This window comes from Meleagris gallopavo, chromosome 4 (genome assembly GCF_905368555.1).
Source record: "Meleagris gallopavo chromosome 4, MGAL_WU_HG_1.1, whole genome shotgun sequence".
Classification (NCBI taxonomy): Eukaryota; Metazoa; Chordata; class Aves; order Galliformes; family Phasianidae; genus Meleagris; species Meleagris gallopavo.
In genome coordinates, this window is record NC_139407.1 from 19,315,357 (window position 1) to 19,334,226 (window position 18,870).

The 18,870-nt window shown below is 39.6% G+C and overlaps 1 protein-coding gene across 7 annotated transcripts in view; it reads right to left on the bottom strand.

Moving 5' to 3' along the window:
* The window catches only part of SNX25 (sorting nexin 25), a 61,175-nt gene that overhangs the window by 3,860 nt on the left and 38,445 nt on the right, over nucleotides 1-18,870 (bottom strand). For 4 of the 7 annotated variants that reach the window (XR_014882890.1, XR_014882889.1, XM_085222392.1 and 1 more), the window contains exons 7-14: nucleotides 17,331-17,521; nucleotides 13,978-14,109; nucleotides 13,091-13,366; nucleotides 9,184-9,339; nucleotides 7,475-7,606; nucleotides 5,980-6,120; nucleotides 5,293-5,406; nucleotides 2,991-3,155 (exon numbers count right to left, since the gene is read on the bottom strand). Coding sequence is in view for 5 of the 7 variants with exons in the window: in XM_085222392.1 (XP_085078518.1) it covers nucleotides 2,991-3,155; nucleotides 5,293-5,406; nucleotides 5,980-6,120; nucleotides 7,475-7,606; nucleotides 9,184-9,339; nucleotides 13,091-13,366; nucleotides 13,978-14,109; nucleotides 17,331-17,521 (1,307 nt within the window). In the remaining 2 variants the exon portion in view is untranslated. Of the gene's footprint in view, nucleotides 1-460; nucleotides 579-2,990; nucleotides 3,156-5,292; nucleotides 5,407-5,979; nucleotides 6,121-7,474; nucleotides 7,607-9,183; nucleotides 9,340-13,090; nucleotides 13,367-13,977; nucleotides 14,110-17,330; nucleotides 17,522-18,870 lie in introns of all 7 variants that reach the window. The other 3 variants (XM_010709783.3, XM_085222389.1, XM_085222390.1) reach the window with 1 other exon arrangement.

Sequence of the window (18,870 nt, forward strand, 5' to 3'; positions counted from 1 at the left end):
CAGTTAGTTACAGCATCTTTTCCATTATAAAAAGTGTAGAACTGAAATGCATCCATAATGCACTTGAAATTGCCATTAAAACTACATTGATTCATTGGTGGCACATCCTGTGATGGAGTTGTCTTTCCTTCCTCATAAATTGTATGTTGCAATCTGTAGCCCACATACAGATAATGTGGTGTTGTACTTCCCTATTTTCTCCAAATTCATTTTCTTTAATGAAAATGCATATTCCCTCTCTTGACAGTGACATTTTTACTGCAATGTTACACTGTAATAGCACTTTTATTCTGAAGTTTAATAGTTAGGACTATTGCAAAACAGCTCCTTGCCAGATTAGTTGGCTACAGAGGTTTCAAGAATATTTCAACTTTTTGGAATAGAAAAATGTGAATTACAAAGCATCCCAGATTTCTTGGCCAACAGGTTCCACTAGCAAATAAGCACGTTTGCAGCTTACTTCCTCGCAGCTCAAAAATCTCCCCAATCAGCATGAAACATGGCTCAGCAATAGAGTCCCTTTTTCCATCCACCTCTTCCCCATAATCTGACAGGTCACTGTCCTCTTCCGTTTCTTCCTAAGAACAGAGGGACAAAGTAGGCACGGCATGACATTTCTTCAATACTGCTTTTTTTTTTTTTTTCCCCTTCTCATCTTCTGGTCCAGAAAACCTCCTTCATGACTTAATTTCTCTTAATTTGTTTTCTTTTTTTGCCTAACAGTGATGGACTTTCAATTGCCTATCATCCAAACCCTGCCTGCACATGGGGCTGGAACTGGATGATCTTCAAGGTCCCTTCCAACCCTTTTGTTCTGTGATTTTAAAGTCCTATCCTGCAGCGTTTTAGCTGTATACCAGAACATCTTACACCTTCTTCCCATCCTTCAAACCCCACCTTTGCAATGCCCAGCACTGCAAAGCAGCAATAACTCACTATGTAAATGCAGGAAACGAAAATATTGATACCGATAATAGTACAGGAGAAAGATCCCAGGGCCATGCTGCTGTGCAAAAGGCAAGCATAACAGCATGATGCGTAGGCAGGAATGCTGTCCATGAGACAGTTGTGAGTATATGTAAAGATTTTCACACATAGGAATATGAAAACCCAGTGAGTGCAATGCATTTCAAAATCAGTCGTATTTCCAAGAAAAATGTGGATGATCAGGAAAGTGCAGAGCAGAACTCTGAGAACTACACAGAAAGTGGTAGGGAATGCTGGTGCTGCACACTCTAAGAAGTAAAAGAGTAAAAGACCCAAGGAAAGTAACTCCTGATAAAGAGCACAATCCTCACCCAAACACAGATGTTTTCTCTAAAGAAAGGGAATGGGCTGCTCTGTGTTTGCTGCAGACAGGACAAGGGCTGGTTGAATACAGCAAGATTTGGGTTAGATGGTAAGAACAGGCTTATAACCAAGGAGAGAGCTGAAAATTGTGACACACTGCCCTGCGTGGCTGCAGAGCATCCATTGGTCACTGGAGGTTTAAATGCACCCCAGATAGAGACTTGACAGTAATTCTGCTGGTATAGCTGAGCCTACTCAGAGCAGAAGGGCAAATCCAATGACCCCTCTGTGGTCCCCAATCTGTTTTTCTGCTCAATTGAATCCTCCTCGATTTAGAAAATGCAGTAAGTAACTCTTACTGCACTGTAGTGGTGCGTTTTCTATCCCCATTAATAATTCATAACCCCCCGAACCCCTCTCTGGATCTATCAGTTGTACTTTTCCTTTTATTTAATTCCATTCCAAATTTAGCCCCATTTAAGGAACCCCGGGTATCTGAGATCTGAAATTGCTGCAATATATAATCCTGAAAGCAGCACTCAAGTGGTTAATATTGTTTCTCCTGCACATATCTGAATAACGTGAGACAAGATGTAAAGTTACAAGAGAGCATGCTCTTCAATAGAGTCCAAAATATGGAATAAAACACGACACAGTCAAGTAATATAATATAACACACACGTGATCTGGCTTTTTTCTTGAGGATGTTTTTCTATTAATTAGTGCACTACTACCAGCTTCTTTATTTTTTTGCTACTTCTACCTATTATTCAGTATGGTGAATATGAACTATTTTCCATCTTTAGAAGAACAGAAGTACTTCTGTCAAACAAGCATCTCAAACTTTCCTTATATTAATTCCTCTGAAATAATACAATGTGTTCATTGCCCAGGTGTGAATACAGTGCAATTTTTTCAGGATTTTCTTATTAGCAACAGTAGCAAGATCACCTTTTTGTCTACTAACAGGCCAGCTCAATACAAGTTTCCCTAACTCCACTTAGCCTTGAGGAGGCCCATTCACTGCAGAAAACTACAGCATTTAGCAAAATTGTTTCATATAACATACAACTGGTGATGGCAACAGTTCCCTGGAGGTCGTATAACTGTAACCCAAAGAACACATGACAGAGCACCATGGAATTTTAGTTTTAGTCAGTGAGCTATTTCAGTCATTCATCTTTTCTTTGTTGTGTTTTCAAAGACGAGGGTTTTTTATGCCTTAGTATCAAATATGCCAACCATGGCCACATGGGCTACCATCCGCATACACAAATTCCCTCCGTGAGCCTGTACCATTTGCAGACGTTCTTCATCAAAACCAGCTTTGTTCCACAAGTTATTGCTGCCAAGAGAAGTCTCTTAAGAGAAAAACTCCCTAAAACATGCATGTCTAAAGCATAGAAAGCGGGAATACTAATAAAAAATAAACAATCCCACATAGACTTTTCATTCATTTGTGATAGGTTGCACAGTTACCTATATATACGTATATCTATGTGTCAAAGGGCAGGAAATTTATTAAAAATACCTTATAAATTCATAGGCAGCTCTTCTCTCTGAATCTTTGTTTGCTAAAGGTAAATTAAAAATGACCTTTCAAAAATGCCTTCCAATACTACCTGCCATTCAAATGTATTATAATAATGGCTCTGTCTGCTTACTCTGGCTAAGTAATTAAATCTGGGAAGATAACTTACCTCCTGATGAGAAAACCAGTCACAAGGAAGTCGCTCTAAAAATGATGAGAGTGAAAAAGATGACTTTTTTCCTTGCACATCAATCACTTTGAGGTGTTCTGGAGAAGGGCTCAAGAAGGCATAAAGTGCTTCACTTTGACAGAGCCTTTCATCAGAGAGCAATTTCTGTGAAAGGAATGCAGAGACAGAAACAGCACATTAACTATTTCTTTGTAAGGAAAAAAGTGCATCAGGCCAGCTAATGAAACTTAATGATTAAGATAGCTCAAAAGTAGAATGAGAAAAAATAATCTGTGTCTGACAGATGCTTGGCTATGATGTCTTATTTTAAGAAGCTTGTCAAGCCTTTAATCTGATAATCATTTTTAAAAACATGAAGTTCTGATTTGTAAGAAATTAGTTGCTAGGTGTTGTAGTTAAAAATGACATTCTAGGACTCATTATTTATTACTTCTTAGCTGGTCAACGATCAAATTAACTTACCTCTAGAGGACTGGCTACTATCAGCCAAATTCATCTCAACTTCATGCATTTTAGATGACTCACACTTAACAATGCCAGTCCTCCCAGTTGAGCTGTTTTACTCTATGCTCTCTTTTTAGTAAATAGAGAGAACATCAACTCCCAAGGCATTATTCAGTTGTTTTCTTTAGACACCTGACTTCAGTCAAACACACCTGGGAGCGCCCACCTGTCTGCATGCGAGCACAGAAGCTTTTGAGGAATTCCACCCCTGCATGCCATGAATTGAATTTCTCAAGTATCTCACAGAAATTCTTTCAAGGCTACACATCCCTGCAAAGAATGAACATGAACACACGGACTGCCTCAAGCCCTCACACCAGGCTGTAATTCCAGCAGGGTTACTGCCAACTTCTTCTTGCCCACAAGACAGGAGAACCCACTCTTTAGAATGCTTCTGGTGGCAGTGGATGAGCCAGAGGAAAAAGGAATTCCCTTTTTGTAGCCACCAGACTCCTTCATGACAAAATGACACTGGTCAAGTTAGCAGAAGTTGTTCTTACACAGTCTTTTGCTGCTGGCACTAGCAGCACTACTCAGAACATGGGCAACGACTGTACCGCCATCAGGGAGCAAGGGATATCACAGCTCTATCAGGAGTAGGAAGGAAGACAAGAGAGAAGGACATAAAGCTTTGCCACCTACATTTTGGTAAAGGATCATGACAGCACCTAAGAAAAAAAACATGAAGATTCACAGTCACCTAGTTTATAATTTTCGCACATTTCTTTTTAATAATGTTTTTGGACACAACGAGTTGGCAACCTGTCCAAGTTTGAAATCCTATCAGTTTAAGTAAAGTTCGTACTAAAAACTAAAGGTACTCCATTCCAATTTAGCCTCCATCTTAACTGTGAAAGAATCCAGATTAATAACATTAACCCCAAGAAAAGTGTTCATGGCAAACAGCAACATTTGGTTGTTCCTCAAGTCACTGGCAAATAGGAAAGTAACTCTGAAGTTTACGCACTTTTCATATTGATATCTTCCAGCTAACACAGAATGCTTGAGAATTTGAGTAATCTATCTTAAAAAGCAGCCATACATATAGAGAGTGCTGTAAAATAAAAAGCAAATGCTGTGAATGTAATTTGTGGTGTTACCTCAGACCAAATTTGTCTACAGAAGCAAAACTGAACTCCCTCTCCAAAAATACCTTTGTATTTTAAACAAATTAAATAACAAGGCTCTCCACCTGAGGCTCTAGGTGACCTAAAAACAGTAATCACACACTGCATTCAATTAAATTAATGCAATCTCAGCAGTATTAGCCTAGTTCACAGACACCCAACTCCCACAGAAGCCAAGCCTCTTCTTCCACTCTGCAAGAGACACAACTCCCCCTCCCTGCTGACAGCCCCTCAAGCTAACTGGCCACACACCAAACCTGGGACTAAGAAGGAAAATGCTCTGCCACCACTGACCCTTTGCGCTGCAGTCAAAATGGGGCAGGAGTTTGCAGTCTCTAAGATGGACCATCTGAAGTCTTGTTTGGAAAGAACAGAGAGGGGAAGATAGAAGATTAAGACCTAAATGGCACACTGAGACCCCACAAAGAGAGAAAGGACAGAGACATTACTCGGAAACTAGCAGGAAGTGTTGGAGATGGATACTTTCACCAAAGCACGATGGAGAACTAGGATTTTCCAAACAGTGGCTGTAAAAGTGTGGTAAAAGGAAAATAACTGTGGTCATTAAATCCTTGTAGGATAGAAGAGATGAACATACAGCTGTGTCTTAACTTCTGGTACTTTCATCACTCTGTGGTCTGCTTTCTTACCTGCAGAAAGTTATTAAGCTGGTTCTTAGACTTCTCCATGAACTTCTGGTCTATGGATTTGAAGGGCAGCTTGCTGAGTGAAGGCAACTGAACTTTCTTTAATGATGGAAAGCACTGTAGGAGAAAGGGCAGCTCACTTAACATGCATGTGCAGAAAAACAACAGTGGTGCCAGTTCTAAATGGAAATGAGATTCTGTAATCTCATCTGCCTTCCATATCCTGCTCAGCATGCTGAAAAACACCTCTCCCTTACCCACTGTGGGCTGACACATCTAAACTTTTCTGCAACTTCCAACACCACCATTATCAATCTTCTATAAGACAGAAAAGGTAGAGCAAATTAAGAGGAAATCTCCTCTATTTGAAGAGTGTCACTTTCAATACCTCTCCAGGAGCCAGAGACAAAATTTAGTTTTCAAAACACCGACAGGTGCAAGTGCATTATTTAGATGTTGGGTCACTTCAGTAAAACACTCATTATTAAGAAAAAAAAGCAAATAATTCTATGTACATTTGGCAGAGGCAATGTATATATGGGTAATAAACCTAGAAAGGGTGAAAGCCAGAAGACTGGAGAGCTGGTCATACTTTCGTATGTTATTCAGTGTTGGCTTTTTACCCCTCTCCATTTATGACCCTGACAACTTTTAGCAATCTACATCCTCTCCCTCCCTTGAGATTCATACCTCACTGAGCTTCCGGTGTAGGTTCTGAAACTCACTGAGCTTCCTGGGAACAGTCCAGTTCTTAGTTTCAGCTCCACCGACTTCTTGTAAACTCACTAGGACAGAGTAACAGGGCACTTGTTCTCCATTCTCTTCTAAAACCTTATGGGGAAAAACAAAACAGCCAACAAAAATACAGATAAGGCACAACTCTGAAAGTAAACAGCGGAACAATTTAGGTTGCCAGAGTGGCATGCAAAGTCACTCACCATCACTGCACAAAATTTAAGTCTCTTTGTGAAGGTGATACATCAGACAATCCACAGAAAACTCAAACTGAAAACTATACAAAAGTGTCCCGTGTTTGTCTTAATATATAGGCAAGTAACAGAAAGGTGACTACAGAACACCATTCTCACCCCACCTGTTTGAGGGAAGTAACAATATATTTAAGCTTTCCAAACTTTTATTTTAAGAAGACTTAATTAATCCAGATAGAAAAATAGACTTTAAAATTCATAGAATTATCACACATTTTCTGAGAAGCCCATGGAAGTCTGACAATGCTTAATGCTTATGACAGGTGATTTGAAGAGCTGCTGCGACACCAGTGCAGAAGGTACACAGTTAAAATATATCTGCATCTTGTACAGCTGCTCAGCTGCACCAGGAGAACATTCTCTGTAATGCACTCTTCCTGTATCTGCCCACGGAAACTGGGAAACCCTATCTGACTTCTGGGTTTCACATCTCTCTAGAGAAAAGGTGCAGCAGCATCCTGACAGAACACACAGTACCAGCTTCAACTTCCAAAAACATGCCTGGTTTTCAAGCACAGTTATTTCAGGAACTACTTGCCTGCTTTCTCAGCCAGAACACTGCAAAAAGAGCTGCTTGAATAGCAGTTTCCAGCACGTGGCTCAGAGGGAACAGTGTCTACTAGGAAGGTCCCCACCCTTTGGGTTTGTGTTTGCAAGTCTCCTGCAAATATCTCACAACAGCTATTTTTGAAAAATGGAAACACTGATCTGAGCAACTTACTCTCAGATATAAAGCACTCTCTTTCTGGGTATCCTATTCTAGTCCCTTGAAACTGCAATATCATTACATATTGTAATACAAAGTGCAAAAAGTGTGCATATCTTTGAAGCATACTGGTGAGACTATCATGTTCAAGTGCAAAAGCATGGTACTTATAGCATGAGGCAGCTCTAATGAAAAACTGTGCTCTTAAGATAGCAAATTTGTTTACCCAATGCCAAAACCTGCTCACATATACACAGGTGTTTTAATAACTCCATTACAACAGAGTCTGGGGACTGGAAATGTTTCTGTATACAATACAGTAAACACCTGGGAAAGAAAGGAGTTCAGAAAAAGTTGTTTTTCCCCCCAGGCAAATACAAAGTACACACACGTACACAAAGGCAAAAAGAAAGCATATGCAATTTTTTTTATCCTTCTATTTCTGCAAGTTTGAGCTGCTGCAGAGGATGAAGACGCATAAAAACCATACCTCGCCTGAGATGATGAAGGCTTTCCACATGCCAAGATTCTCACACCACCAGTCTGTTCTTGCAATGTGCAACTGAAGGTCGTTATGCTCTCTCTCCATCAGAGTGATCTCATCCTTCAGCTTAGAAACAATCTGCAGAGGAAGATTTATCAATTATCACTGGGAAGAAAAAGCTTGGGTGGCCCATCTAGTCACATTTCTGAGGCTACTATTCAGAAAGAATGTCCAAAAGGAAATCATGACAGTACACTTGTACAATACATTAGCCTCAAAGATCAACTCCAATACTAAAATGAAAACCACGTCAGAATGGCATGATACTGTCAGACCCTCAGGATAAAAGAGGCACATTAGATAGGATTATTTATTACACAGTTCATATATTACAAGTTTTTTTCTAAATTGAAATTGCAATTATTGCAACACTACTTACCAAAGGCATCCTCCCTACCATTTTTCCATTTCAGATACACACAATGAGATGGAAGAGCTTGGGAATAGATTACATTTCCAGGAACAAAGCTATGGTAACATTTACCCAAGTAGTTACCACTTAACTCACTTCTGTTTTGAAAAGTGGAGGACTTACTTTTGTGGAAACCACACGTTGAAAAAAAAATAATAATAATAAGATGTTCTCATCAGCACATAGCTCACAGTCAATCTCACAAAGGAGATATCTTACAATATCAGCAAAAATAACTATCTATACCTAATCCCAGGGGACAGTATCTAGAAAGGGTAAGTATACATAAAATGTGGCATCTATGTACAATCTGCTGCCAGGATGTGCTCCTGTGCTACAAGTTTTACAGCGAAGGTTCATAAATGTAATGGAGTGATATATCATATTATTAAAAAATAGACAGCTGCTTCCACATTTATTCGGAGTGGTGAGACCCTGGCACAGGCTGCCCAGACAGGCAATGGCAGATGGAAGGTGTGGAAGGGACAGAGGGAACAAAGCTGGCCATTGTAGCCTCCAAGGCTACTGCCCACACCCTGCTTTAGAGGCATATGTCCCTGGAGCAATGAGAATGAGTGGGCTGTCAACTTCTGTTCAGACCAGCATTGCTGCACTCACCCCATGTGAAGTAACAAAAGAAGGAAGGAAGAGCCCACAGTCTTGAGCCATGGTGTAGGCCCAGGCCATTTCAGCCATTCCCCCAAATCTTAGGCTGATGAAAATATTCTCTGCAGCTTTCTCTTGACTCCTTATAAAGGAAATAAGTCACTTTCATGGGTCTTCTTTTCCTTTATTTAAGCGAGCCCATTGCATGTTGGGACACCTTGACACTGCTGTGCTACTTGCAAGACAGCAGAGGGAGCAGCAGTTAATGAGCGCAGCCCTACACTGCAGCGCTGCAGATGCAGCAAGGACTCAGAGCCAGCTGTCACAAACAATTAATTATACAGATGTAAGTGGGCAGAGATGCAAGGAAGAAATCTGATTTGCTGTGGACAGAGCAACAAGACTATGGGAGGAGAGGTCATTATTTTATGACAAAATTTAAATCACAGCTGCAGTTGTATTGACGGTAGCTTTAAAAAATGGAAAAAAAAAACAGTTATCACCAAGCTCTGACTGCACTTTTAAAAACAGGGCGAACAAAAAAGGCATCAGACTTGTCCAGAAAGGGCCTGATATGACTGGATATTACATAAACACATCATATAAAAAAAGGACTGAAGAAAACCAAGGTACTCACCTTTTTGTTGGGTTTTGGTGAATTACATATGGAATTTAGAGCCTGTTTCTTATATTTAAGCTTGTCGTTTAGTTGGCGAAGCTTATTTACAGCATAACTGGCCTGTTCATTAATTCCTGTGCTGCATTCTTCAGTAGCTTCTCCACAACCTTGGCTCTAGAAACAGAGGATGGGGATGACTGCATCATTAAGGTGAAAAAAGGAAAAATTTTGTTTGCTCCAAATGCATTTCACATTTATTCTTCATATGGATAAACATGTAGGTCTACTGGTATATTAATCTAACAAATTCTCATATACACTTCAACCAGCAGATCCAATATGAGACATAAGAAAAAAATGTCAAATTATCATTTATACTACATCTGCATGAAACTCTTCCAAATGAAAATGACCTTTGAGCAAAGTCTGTGGTGTGACAGGAAGAATCAACCTTTCATTTAAAAGCAACAACAGCTTAGTAACTCAATATTCAGAACCAGATAGGACAGCAAATACTGAGCCCTGAGCTGGAAGGTAGTAAGACAAGAGGAAAAAATAAAACCAGAGCTCTAACACACAATCCTGCCTCCAACAAACCTTTACAAAACAGATTTACCAGCCTGTAGAACCAGCTAACCACGTCCTATCTCTTTGTAAACAGATTTTACTGCTGTTTTTAGAAATGCTAATAAAAAATGTGTCAGAAGCACATATGCGTTACCTAAATTCAGTAATCATTTTCTCATAGTCATTGAAACAAACCAACTGATTTTCCCATCTGCTGCATGGCAAGCACGTAGAAAAAAATGCAGAACTTCACACCTTTCAGCAACTTCCTCTTTAACAACTTCTGACATCTGCCTTAACTTCCCTGTTCTTATGGTAGCTCCTCAAATAGGAATGAAGAGGCTGAGATTCAGCAAACAGCATTGTGATGCACCCACCATCAGCAATGTCATCCTCAAAAATCTCTGAGGTTTGCCTGTGGCTGAATGGATCTTGGTTTTATCAGTGGGATTAATCTAATCTCACAAACAAGGGACAGACTTCTGTGTTATTTAATGATTTTTCCACTATATAAGTTTCGTCTCATTTTAACATAAACCTAACAGAAGGAAATCTCTGAGTTTACATCTTAGTGAAATAAGTTTGAGAAGGATACAGTGGCAGCAATAATTAACCTCCTCAGTTTGGTCCTTCTAAAGGATGGTAACGTAAGGTAGAAATCAGGAGTTCTAGGCAAAGAAATCCATGCCCTTTTCCACCTCTGCCTTTGTCTCCTATGTGGCTGAGCAAATACTAGCTGCATGCCCTGTCCTTCCATCTGCTTTGCATGATCTGTAAACTTGGTGAGTCAGAGACTGCTTCAAAGCACGCGTGCAGAGATAAGCTTACACCTTCTTATTGTCTCCTGGCACTACAATAATACAAATAATAAGTATTAGCAACACTGGACTTTATTCAAAACTCCACAGATCATAAGCCAAACATCTGAACCTGCAGGGAAGCACAGACTTCATACAGAATCAGGAATATTAGTTTCAGCAGGGAAGAGCTGACAGTTGCTCACACCAAGTCTGGCTCCACTCACCAAAGGACTGCATTTAATTACAAAGCAGTGAGGCTCTGCTCCCAGAGGAAGGCTGTAAAATCCATCATTCAATGATTCTGAGCCTTTCAGCAGGAAAACAGCGCTGAATGCAAGTTTGTCATAAAATGACAAACAGCAAGTTACCTCCAATAAAATTATCAGTTTATCAAATAATCAATCAACATACTCAAAGCTGAGACCATAATGGATTGTGCTGCTTTCACCTTATCTCCACAACTTCTATTTCCACTAGATCTTCAGAACACAGACTTGGGACTCTGCAATAATCTGCCACAGAGCTCCAGCACAGCTTCCAGACTTGTTCTGTTTGCTTCTGTGTCTTTACTTGTGACCCTTAAATGGAGCTTCGTCCACTGATACAAACAGTGATGACAGATGAGAAGGAAAAGCTTGTTCCACCAGCAGCAGGACCAGCAGAGCATGCCCTCGCCTGGTTTGGTCTTCTCACATTCCATCAAGGCTCGCATTTGTGCCCTCTACCCAGAAGGGGCACTACATGGCTTTTATCTCAATACAAAAGTGAATGGAAACTGAACACACACAATTCCCACAGTGCCCCAAAAAGTGTGAATATAGGCCACCAAAATCCAAACCAGCCCAAAACAACCAGTACTCACTGACTACATAGAAACCTCCAGGCATACCAAAGTCTCAACTGCAGTTTCTTATATGTGGGGGAAAAAGGCTGTTTGCTAGCTAGTAGTTGGTATTTCCACCCACACTTGGAAGGCTATTGGAAACTTCTAGAGGAATAACTTGCTATAATTTATTCCCACCCCAAATACCCTGAAGCCTCACGCAGAGCCATTAGAATCACTCTATTAGATGATGCTCTAACAGCACATGCAACTTCACACTTAGCTTGTAATTTAAAAAGATGCAGAAAAACTTCAACCATATAGAAAATTTGGCCATATTTTAGTCTTTAAGGTTTCACAGCAAACACAGCCTTCAAACTTGGCATGCATTTAACCAAATACTGAGAGGAAAAACAGATGATGCCTATGTCCAAGATCTGATTGTTTCAGCAGTGAACATTATCTGACAGTCAGCTCAGTCCTAAAGCATGGTGTTAGTTTTCCTTGAGAAATGATTATCACCACTGGTGAGAACGGTGCAACTCTGAATAAAATACATGAAAAGAATAAAACGGGCAGAGCCCAGAACAGAAAGCGTGGTGCAAAAAGAGTAACAGCATTTCCTCCAAGTCCAACCAGTGCCACTAAAAGGGCAGGACATTCCTGACATACCTACCGCTCTCAACACACAGCTGGGTCAGCCATGAAAAAAAGAAAGCAGGTCTTGAATACTTGGTCAAGGAAAAGGACTCTGGGAAAAATGAACAATAAAAAACTGAGCAAGCTCTCAAGATTTGTATGGGAAGTAATTTCTTTACAGCAGCTCATCTGAAGAAGTAATATTTAAACAGCAAGCCGGAAAGTCTTAGGCTTTGGAATAACTGCTTCTAACTGCTTAGGTTGGCATTAGCGCCTCTGGATTCTGCTCTCATTTTTCTCACTTAGATTCCGTTTCTGACAAACCAGTACATGTCACTCTGTTCAGAGCAAAGCGAAGATACTACTGCTGCCTTGAAGTGGCAGCCTAAGTGAAAGATGCTCACAAGCCTGAGAGATGCCCTTGTCAAAGTGTTCTTAGATCAAAATAACCAGTTGCCCCAGCATGACCGATTTAGAGAACGCACTGGAAACGCCTGCCCCAAGGCAGCAGCTGTTGGGTTACTGCTTGGCATTTGAAATGTTCTGTTTCAGTATCTCAAGTCGCATTGCTATTGTAATCAGTTTATTCTTCCAACACAGTCTGTTGTTTTGTTCCATAAATTAATAAAAAACACTAGGATTATATTTTTTCCTTTTTAACTTTCTCTTCCTTTTTTGCAACTTTAAGACCTAGCATGTGCAGGGAGGGAAGGAATGGAGAGTATCCAAGAGAAAAGTACAAAATCACTGAGACTTCCTTGACTGACAAATGAAACAGCTGAGTTTGTATGAGGCATCTTGCATTCTGTGATACTAAAAAGCAAAATGAAGGAATATAAAAGGCTTAGAAATCCAAAATAGGTACTTTTAACTAATTTAAAGTTGTCAGCCATTTTGTACTGTTTTGTTTCAAAGAGACTGCAAACACTGAGTTTATCCACTGAAACTACAGAAGTTACAATATTTATAAACATATCAGAAAAAAAAAAGAAATGCAAAGCTCAAGGACAGAAGATACTTCTACACACTTTAAGCAGGATCATCTCCAGCTCATTGTAAGTAAGCAATGTTGAAAGAAATTGTCAAGGTGACTCACAGCTTCATCTTTGTCCTCAGGAGTTACTTGGACAGAACTTCTTTCTTCTTCCTTCTTGACTGATCTCTCATATAAATCACTGACGATAAATGAGGGGTAATATCTGTCCTTCAGAGTTTCATAAACATCTGCCTGAATTCTGTAGAATACTTCAATGCCTTTATTACCCACAAGACTTTGCTCTACTTCTTTATAAAGTGATTTTTCCACAGGTATTTCTCTGCTTTCCACAAAAAAATTCTGGTAAATGTCACTCACCAGCTGAGGTATTTCAGCCTGCAAAGCAAGGATGGGGAGATGAAGAGAATAATAAATAACATTCACAATACCAGGATGGCTCTGGATCCAGGTGCATAACTTGGAGGGTGATCAAGCTGATTTCATGCCCAGATGAATGAGCATATTTGTAAACCTCTTACTGAGATCAGGCACTCTGCCTGTGCACCTGTGCAAAACAGTCCATTTCACAAGGTAAGCACTGATATTTGTTAAGTGAAAAACAGCTGTGTTCTAAAATTATCAAAGCTTCCACACCCATTGCTTTTAAAAGCACACCAGAGACACATGTACCAGGACAGGAAACTGGGTATTTTCAGAATGCAAAGCCAATCTCCTATTGCACACTTTCTCTCTGGTGGAGAGGGAAATTAGTACTTTTGCCTATGAGGTATCATTTTTTATAGGTCACGATGCCACATAAAAAAATAGTAAACTATTGTCACTATCAAAGAAGTCCACAATTTTTAATTGCCATACTATCCCCAAACATTAAGAAGCTAAAAAAAAGTCCAAAATTGCTCAGCACCCATCCTATAGCATCGCTATTTTAAAAGCAAGCAGATATTCTGGTTCATATACAAGCCACATGGACTTGCAGTTTTCCCCACCTTGTTAGCACTCCTCAGGTTCTCCACAGACTCCCACAGATCAATCAAAGCCACCTTATCCATTCTATCCATATAGATTCGAAAATGCTCTCGGTATGAAGGGTTGGCCAATATTTCTTCAAACTGAAGAATCTGAAGAAAAGACAAACAAGTGTAAAACCACTGAAAATACCTACCTGGCACCAAACAGTAAATCTTCATCATTGATCTAGACTAGGGTAACAAAGGTAATCAAACTATGCTTCCAAAGTGACGTTCCTAACAACCTGAATTCTTTCACTTGCTGCACAGAGGTTTTCAAGTAGTTCAGCCACATTTTGTGAACAGAATTTAAAAGCTGAAGACATTATGTTTATGTCCTCTTGTTATCCAAAAGAGACAGCTGTACACACATGGGAAACAACAAAAAAAAGACAACTGGTTGTAATTTGCTCATCTTCTGCTTTGAAAAATTTACATTCTTTCTTTGCTACTCATAAATTACAATGACAACTCTGTGGATTTGGAGAAAGGCAAATGTTAGTAAATACCCTTTAATTTTAAGGAAGAACAATAAGCATTCTTCTTAGAGTCACCTCTCCAATTTTTCTCCACATAAACGACATCCATCTCAATCCAATAGGAGGTAGCTTGTACACGGGAAAAATTAAGCCTTTCAGTTTCAAAATGGCATTCTTAGGTAAGTCCGTCTTTTTCAGAATGCCTTGAATAATTCCCAAATTTCCTCATATCATTGTTCATGGTTATAGCAATAATTCATTTCTTCACAGATACTACATCTCAAATTAATTCTGGTATTCAGGGCTTCATTTTGAGCTCACTTGGCTTTTCTCAGTTTGCTACTTGATGTGGAAGCCCACTCCTGCCAGAAGACACACCATCTTCAGCAAAACAGTAATTTCAGCTCTCCTTCTTTATACTCCCACATGCCATACCACCACTTACCCTGACATTACATGATTTTACTTTCTGAAGCTCAGAAATCACAGTGAAAATCTCACCAATCACCAGTTAAATCAGAATCTATCCAAGGTCCATGGAATCAAGCTCTTCTGCAGGAGTTTCAACCTAGTCCTCACCAGTATCATTACGAGCACATATATTACACTAATTAAAACTCTATTTTCTCTGAAAGCAAATCTAACACCCAGGCCACACTGTAAATCAGTATCAGAGCTACTGACAATTCAGATTCAGGTGGTAGCTGAGTGTCTTTGTTCATTAGTTTTAAATATTTGATTGTAATTTACACATTTGAAATAATGGGCTAAATGAAATCTGCAAAATTAATACAATCTTGTGACTCATACATGTTTACGAAAGAAAAAAGTGACACTTTTGTAATTATCTTCTGCTATAAAAAGAAGTATTTCAAAGCACATCATTTTTTTTTCTTTAATCTGTAACAGGAAAACTGACAACTTCAGATAATCCATCCTCACATTTAAGACAGAACATAGTCAGAAAATAAAGCCTTACCAGCACCTCTATTACTGCCCTAAAACTGCAAGAAAGGGGAAGTAGGAAGCAGAAATGAAACCAAAATATGAATTTAGGCCACTAGTCAATTTATTCTTTATTCAGCTAGCACCAAACATTTCCCAGAGTTAATGATATATTCAAGCTCCTGTACTACACTTGCATAAAACAATAATTCAGAACTCTATCAGTAAACGTCTGTTTCTGACCTATTTCATACATGTTAAAGAAAGGCAAAATCCCAGTTTTTTTTCTCCAGGAGCTACCTATTCTGCAGGTTAAGCACTAGCTTAACAGAAAAGCTTTCACACCCAGGCTTCAACAAGAAGTTAAGGGTCAGCAGCAGCAACTTCAACATCAGTTTATCTGCTAAATTTTAAAGGAACACTTTGTCCTGTTGCTGTGAAAAATCAAAATTGCCTGTGTAGAAGGGGCTGGGGGCCTTTAAGATCTCAGACTGCAGCTACTGCAATACAGGCAGTGGATGAGAAAGAATGACAGTGAAGGCAGTTCCCCCACAAAGCCAAGCCCTGGGCATTTCATTGCGCTCAGAGAAGAGCAGCATGGCCGCTGTCTTGTGTTCAGCCTCCCTGAGCCTCTTTTCTGGTCGCACTGCACTGGGAACAACAGAACAGAAAAGCAGTTTTCCTGTTTACTGCTCTGACATGGGTGAGGGGGAGTTCTATGCTTTCTTTGTAGAAACATATCGAAACTGCTCTGCAGAAGCAGAGCAGCACTAGATCCTATCACTTCTACTGCCAATGCAATCATCAGCACCCCTACCCAGTGCAGCTTCACTACCTGACCCTGTTTCTCTAACAATTGTATGTCACTATGTATCTACCCCAGAAAGCACAGACCCTCTCAGCAGGCCCTGAACAGTCTGCTCACAGGCATCAGTGGCCTTCAAGGTTCTGCCACATGCTTCTCTCTGCCTTTTTCCCACTGGCACCACTTGCTCCATTCAATTTCAGGAAACAGCTCTGGGCTGCCTCAGCACAATCTTTGACAAACTATCTGAAATGGCTCTTGAAGGACAAGTGGAGGGCGGAGAGCTGCGCTCTTTCAAACCACATTCACAATGAACAGTGCATAACAGGTAAGAAACAACAGAAAAAGTTGCATGACAGAGAAATGATACACTCAGTTATAATTATTATAAGAATGCAACGAAACTTAGAAATCCTACAAGAAGGGTTAACTTCTTTGTTCTACCTACATAAAAAGATAAAATCTTCTAATCAGAATACAGAAATTGCTGCGCTTTGCCCAGAGGGGGGGAGTAAATTACACAAGGAAGCAACTAAACAAAATTTAGCCAGAGTAATTAGCTATTATTTTATTTCTATAGCTGCTGACTAATGCAACAGCAATTATGCTTGTTGTTTTGTTGGTTTTTTTTCCATTCCTAGAGTAGAGTGACGTAGAAAATAAGCAGTCAACAGTCTTAAGAATTTTTCCTGCAGGGACTGCTCTTAGTTTTACTAGTTGCTTTCAAGAAGTGTTTGCTTTTGAGTAACTCAATATTTACAAAACCCACAGGTATTTCCTACAGTAAATATAACAAGAGGCAAAGAAATTTTGTGGATATGTTGAACTCTTTTGAAATAAAGTTGCTGCCACAATCTAATGAATTCCCTGCACACAGTATGCCAGCTAATCCTGATGTTCCATGGTCAGCAACATTCCAACCTGGATGATCAATGAGTCTTTCCAGATACTACAGCAGTTATTTCCCAACATAAAACATACAGCAATTAATTTACACTTGATTCCTGGGGGAAGGGAGGATTAATGACAGCAGAGTTAATATGAACCAGTGCTAACACATTTAGAATGACCTTCAGGCAATCTAAGTACTATTCAATTCATACCTTCTGACTCTGAGAGCCATCACCTTCATCAGAAAAGCCGTCTTCCTGTTGATCATAAGCAGGCCCTCCCAAGAACCTTATTCTCTTCTCACATTGCTTCTTTGCCACTGTCAACTGATTAATATACCTCTTCATGTTGCGAGCTCTCAGCAGGTCAGCTTTCATCGCTGCAGTTTCTTTCCCTTTTGAATCTGAGAACAAAGCAAATCAGAGATCATTTTTTACAACACAAAAACGTTATCTCCTCAGTGCCTCTGTGCCCTGTGTGATCACAGCATTTGTCATTTGGGAATCGACTGTGCCCATGAGTACAGCTGCTGTGAAGTTTGTATATGAATTCGGATTATTTTGAAGTGTTCTCCAGTGATGCCTCATGTGTTTATATAAAACAGTTCAGAGGAAAAAAAAACGTCCATTGAATGCTGATTTATTCAACTCTCTCACCATCATCTGCTATAAGACACAGATTCTAAATTTTTACTATAGCTTGAACAATTCTGAGACAGCGTTAGGGTGCTACCTGCAGCCATGGTGTACAATAAGTCACTGAGCGGATAGTTTATGTACCTCACTGAACGTGACCAGGACTGAATACAACAAGGACCAGACTCAATCCTTCCCAGCTCAGCATTCCATATTCCTGCATATCACTTGTAAATCCAAATTTCTTAAGCTTGATGCAAACAGCACAACATATGGTCTCACTCCCAGCCCATATGAAAAATTGAGATGACTATAAAAGACCTAGTATTGCCCTAGCAAGACTGTACAATTCCGTTGAGTAGTGAAGTAATGAGAAAGACAGTCAGCTGAAGAGGGCTTGGTAACAAAAGGTATGATGTTTGTGTATTCTATTTAGTTATTAAAAAAAACTAAAAAACAAAGCAAAACAAAACATAGCAGATAAAGCATATAAAAAAACCTACTGAGCTGAAATCATGCCTGTTCTATGTAGCTGCAGGGTGCAACTGATTCGCATTTCTACATTGGTTTGAATATCCTCCTGTTCCAGAAAACATTCCTGCTTTTTCAGGCTGCAACTAGAGCTCCATAGCAATGTACTTGGGCTTCTGCTCAGGATTAATTCACTGCTCAGGGATAAATGACAGAGATACATTGTGCTATTTTTTTTGAAATATCAAATGTAGTAAAATGTTGTGGACAAAAACAGCATTCCATTTGCAGAACAGCTACTAGAAAGAAGCAACCATACAGCTAGATTCTGTGAATGCATACAAAGAAAAAGGAAACCTCTTTGGAATGACTTCAAATAGGTACCTGAAATACATTTCTAATACACTGAACTATCTTTTCTTATAGATTTTCTTTTTTTGCCCACTTATTTACCCTTAAAAGCAACATGTAAATATTTTCATGAGTTTTGCCCTTCATATACAGAGGGGCAACTCAAAGTGTGTAGAGATCCCTAAATCCCTACATGTAACATGAATACTGATATACTCCCAAAATACTTTACTATATTCTTAATCTTACTTCATTTGCTGCACATATTTATACATGTCAGTATGGAAGCTTCCTG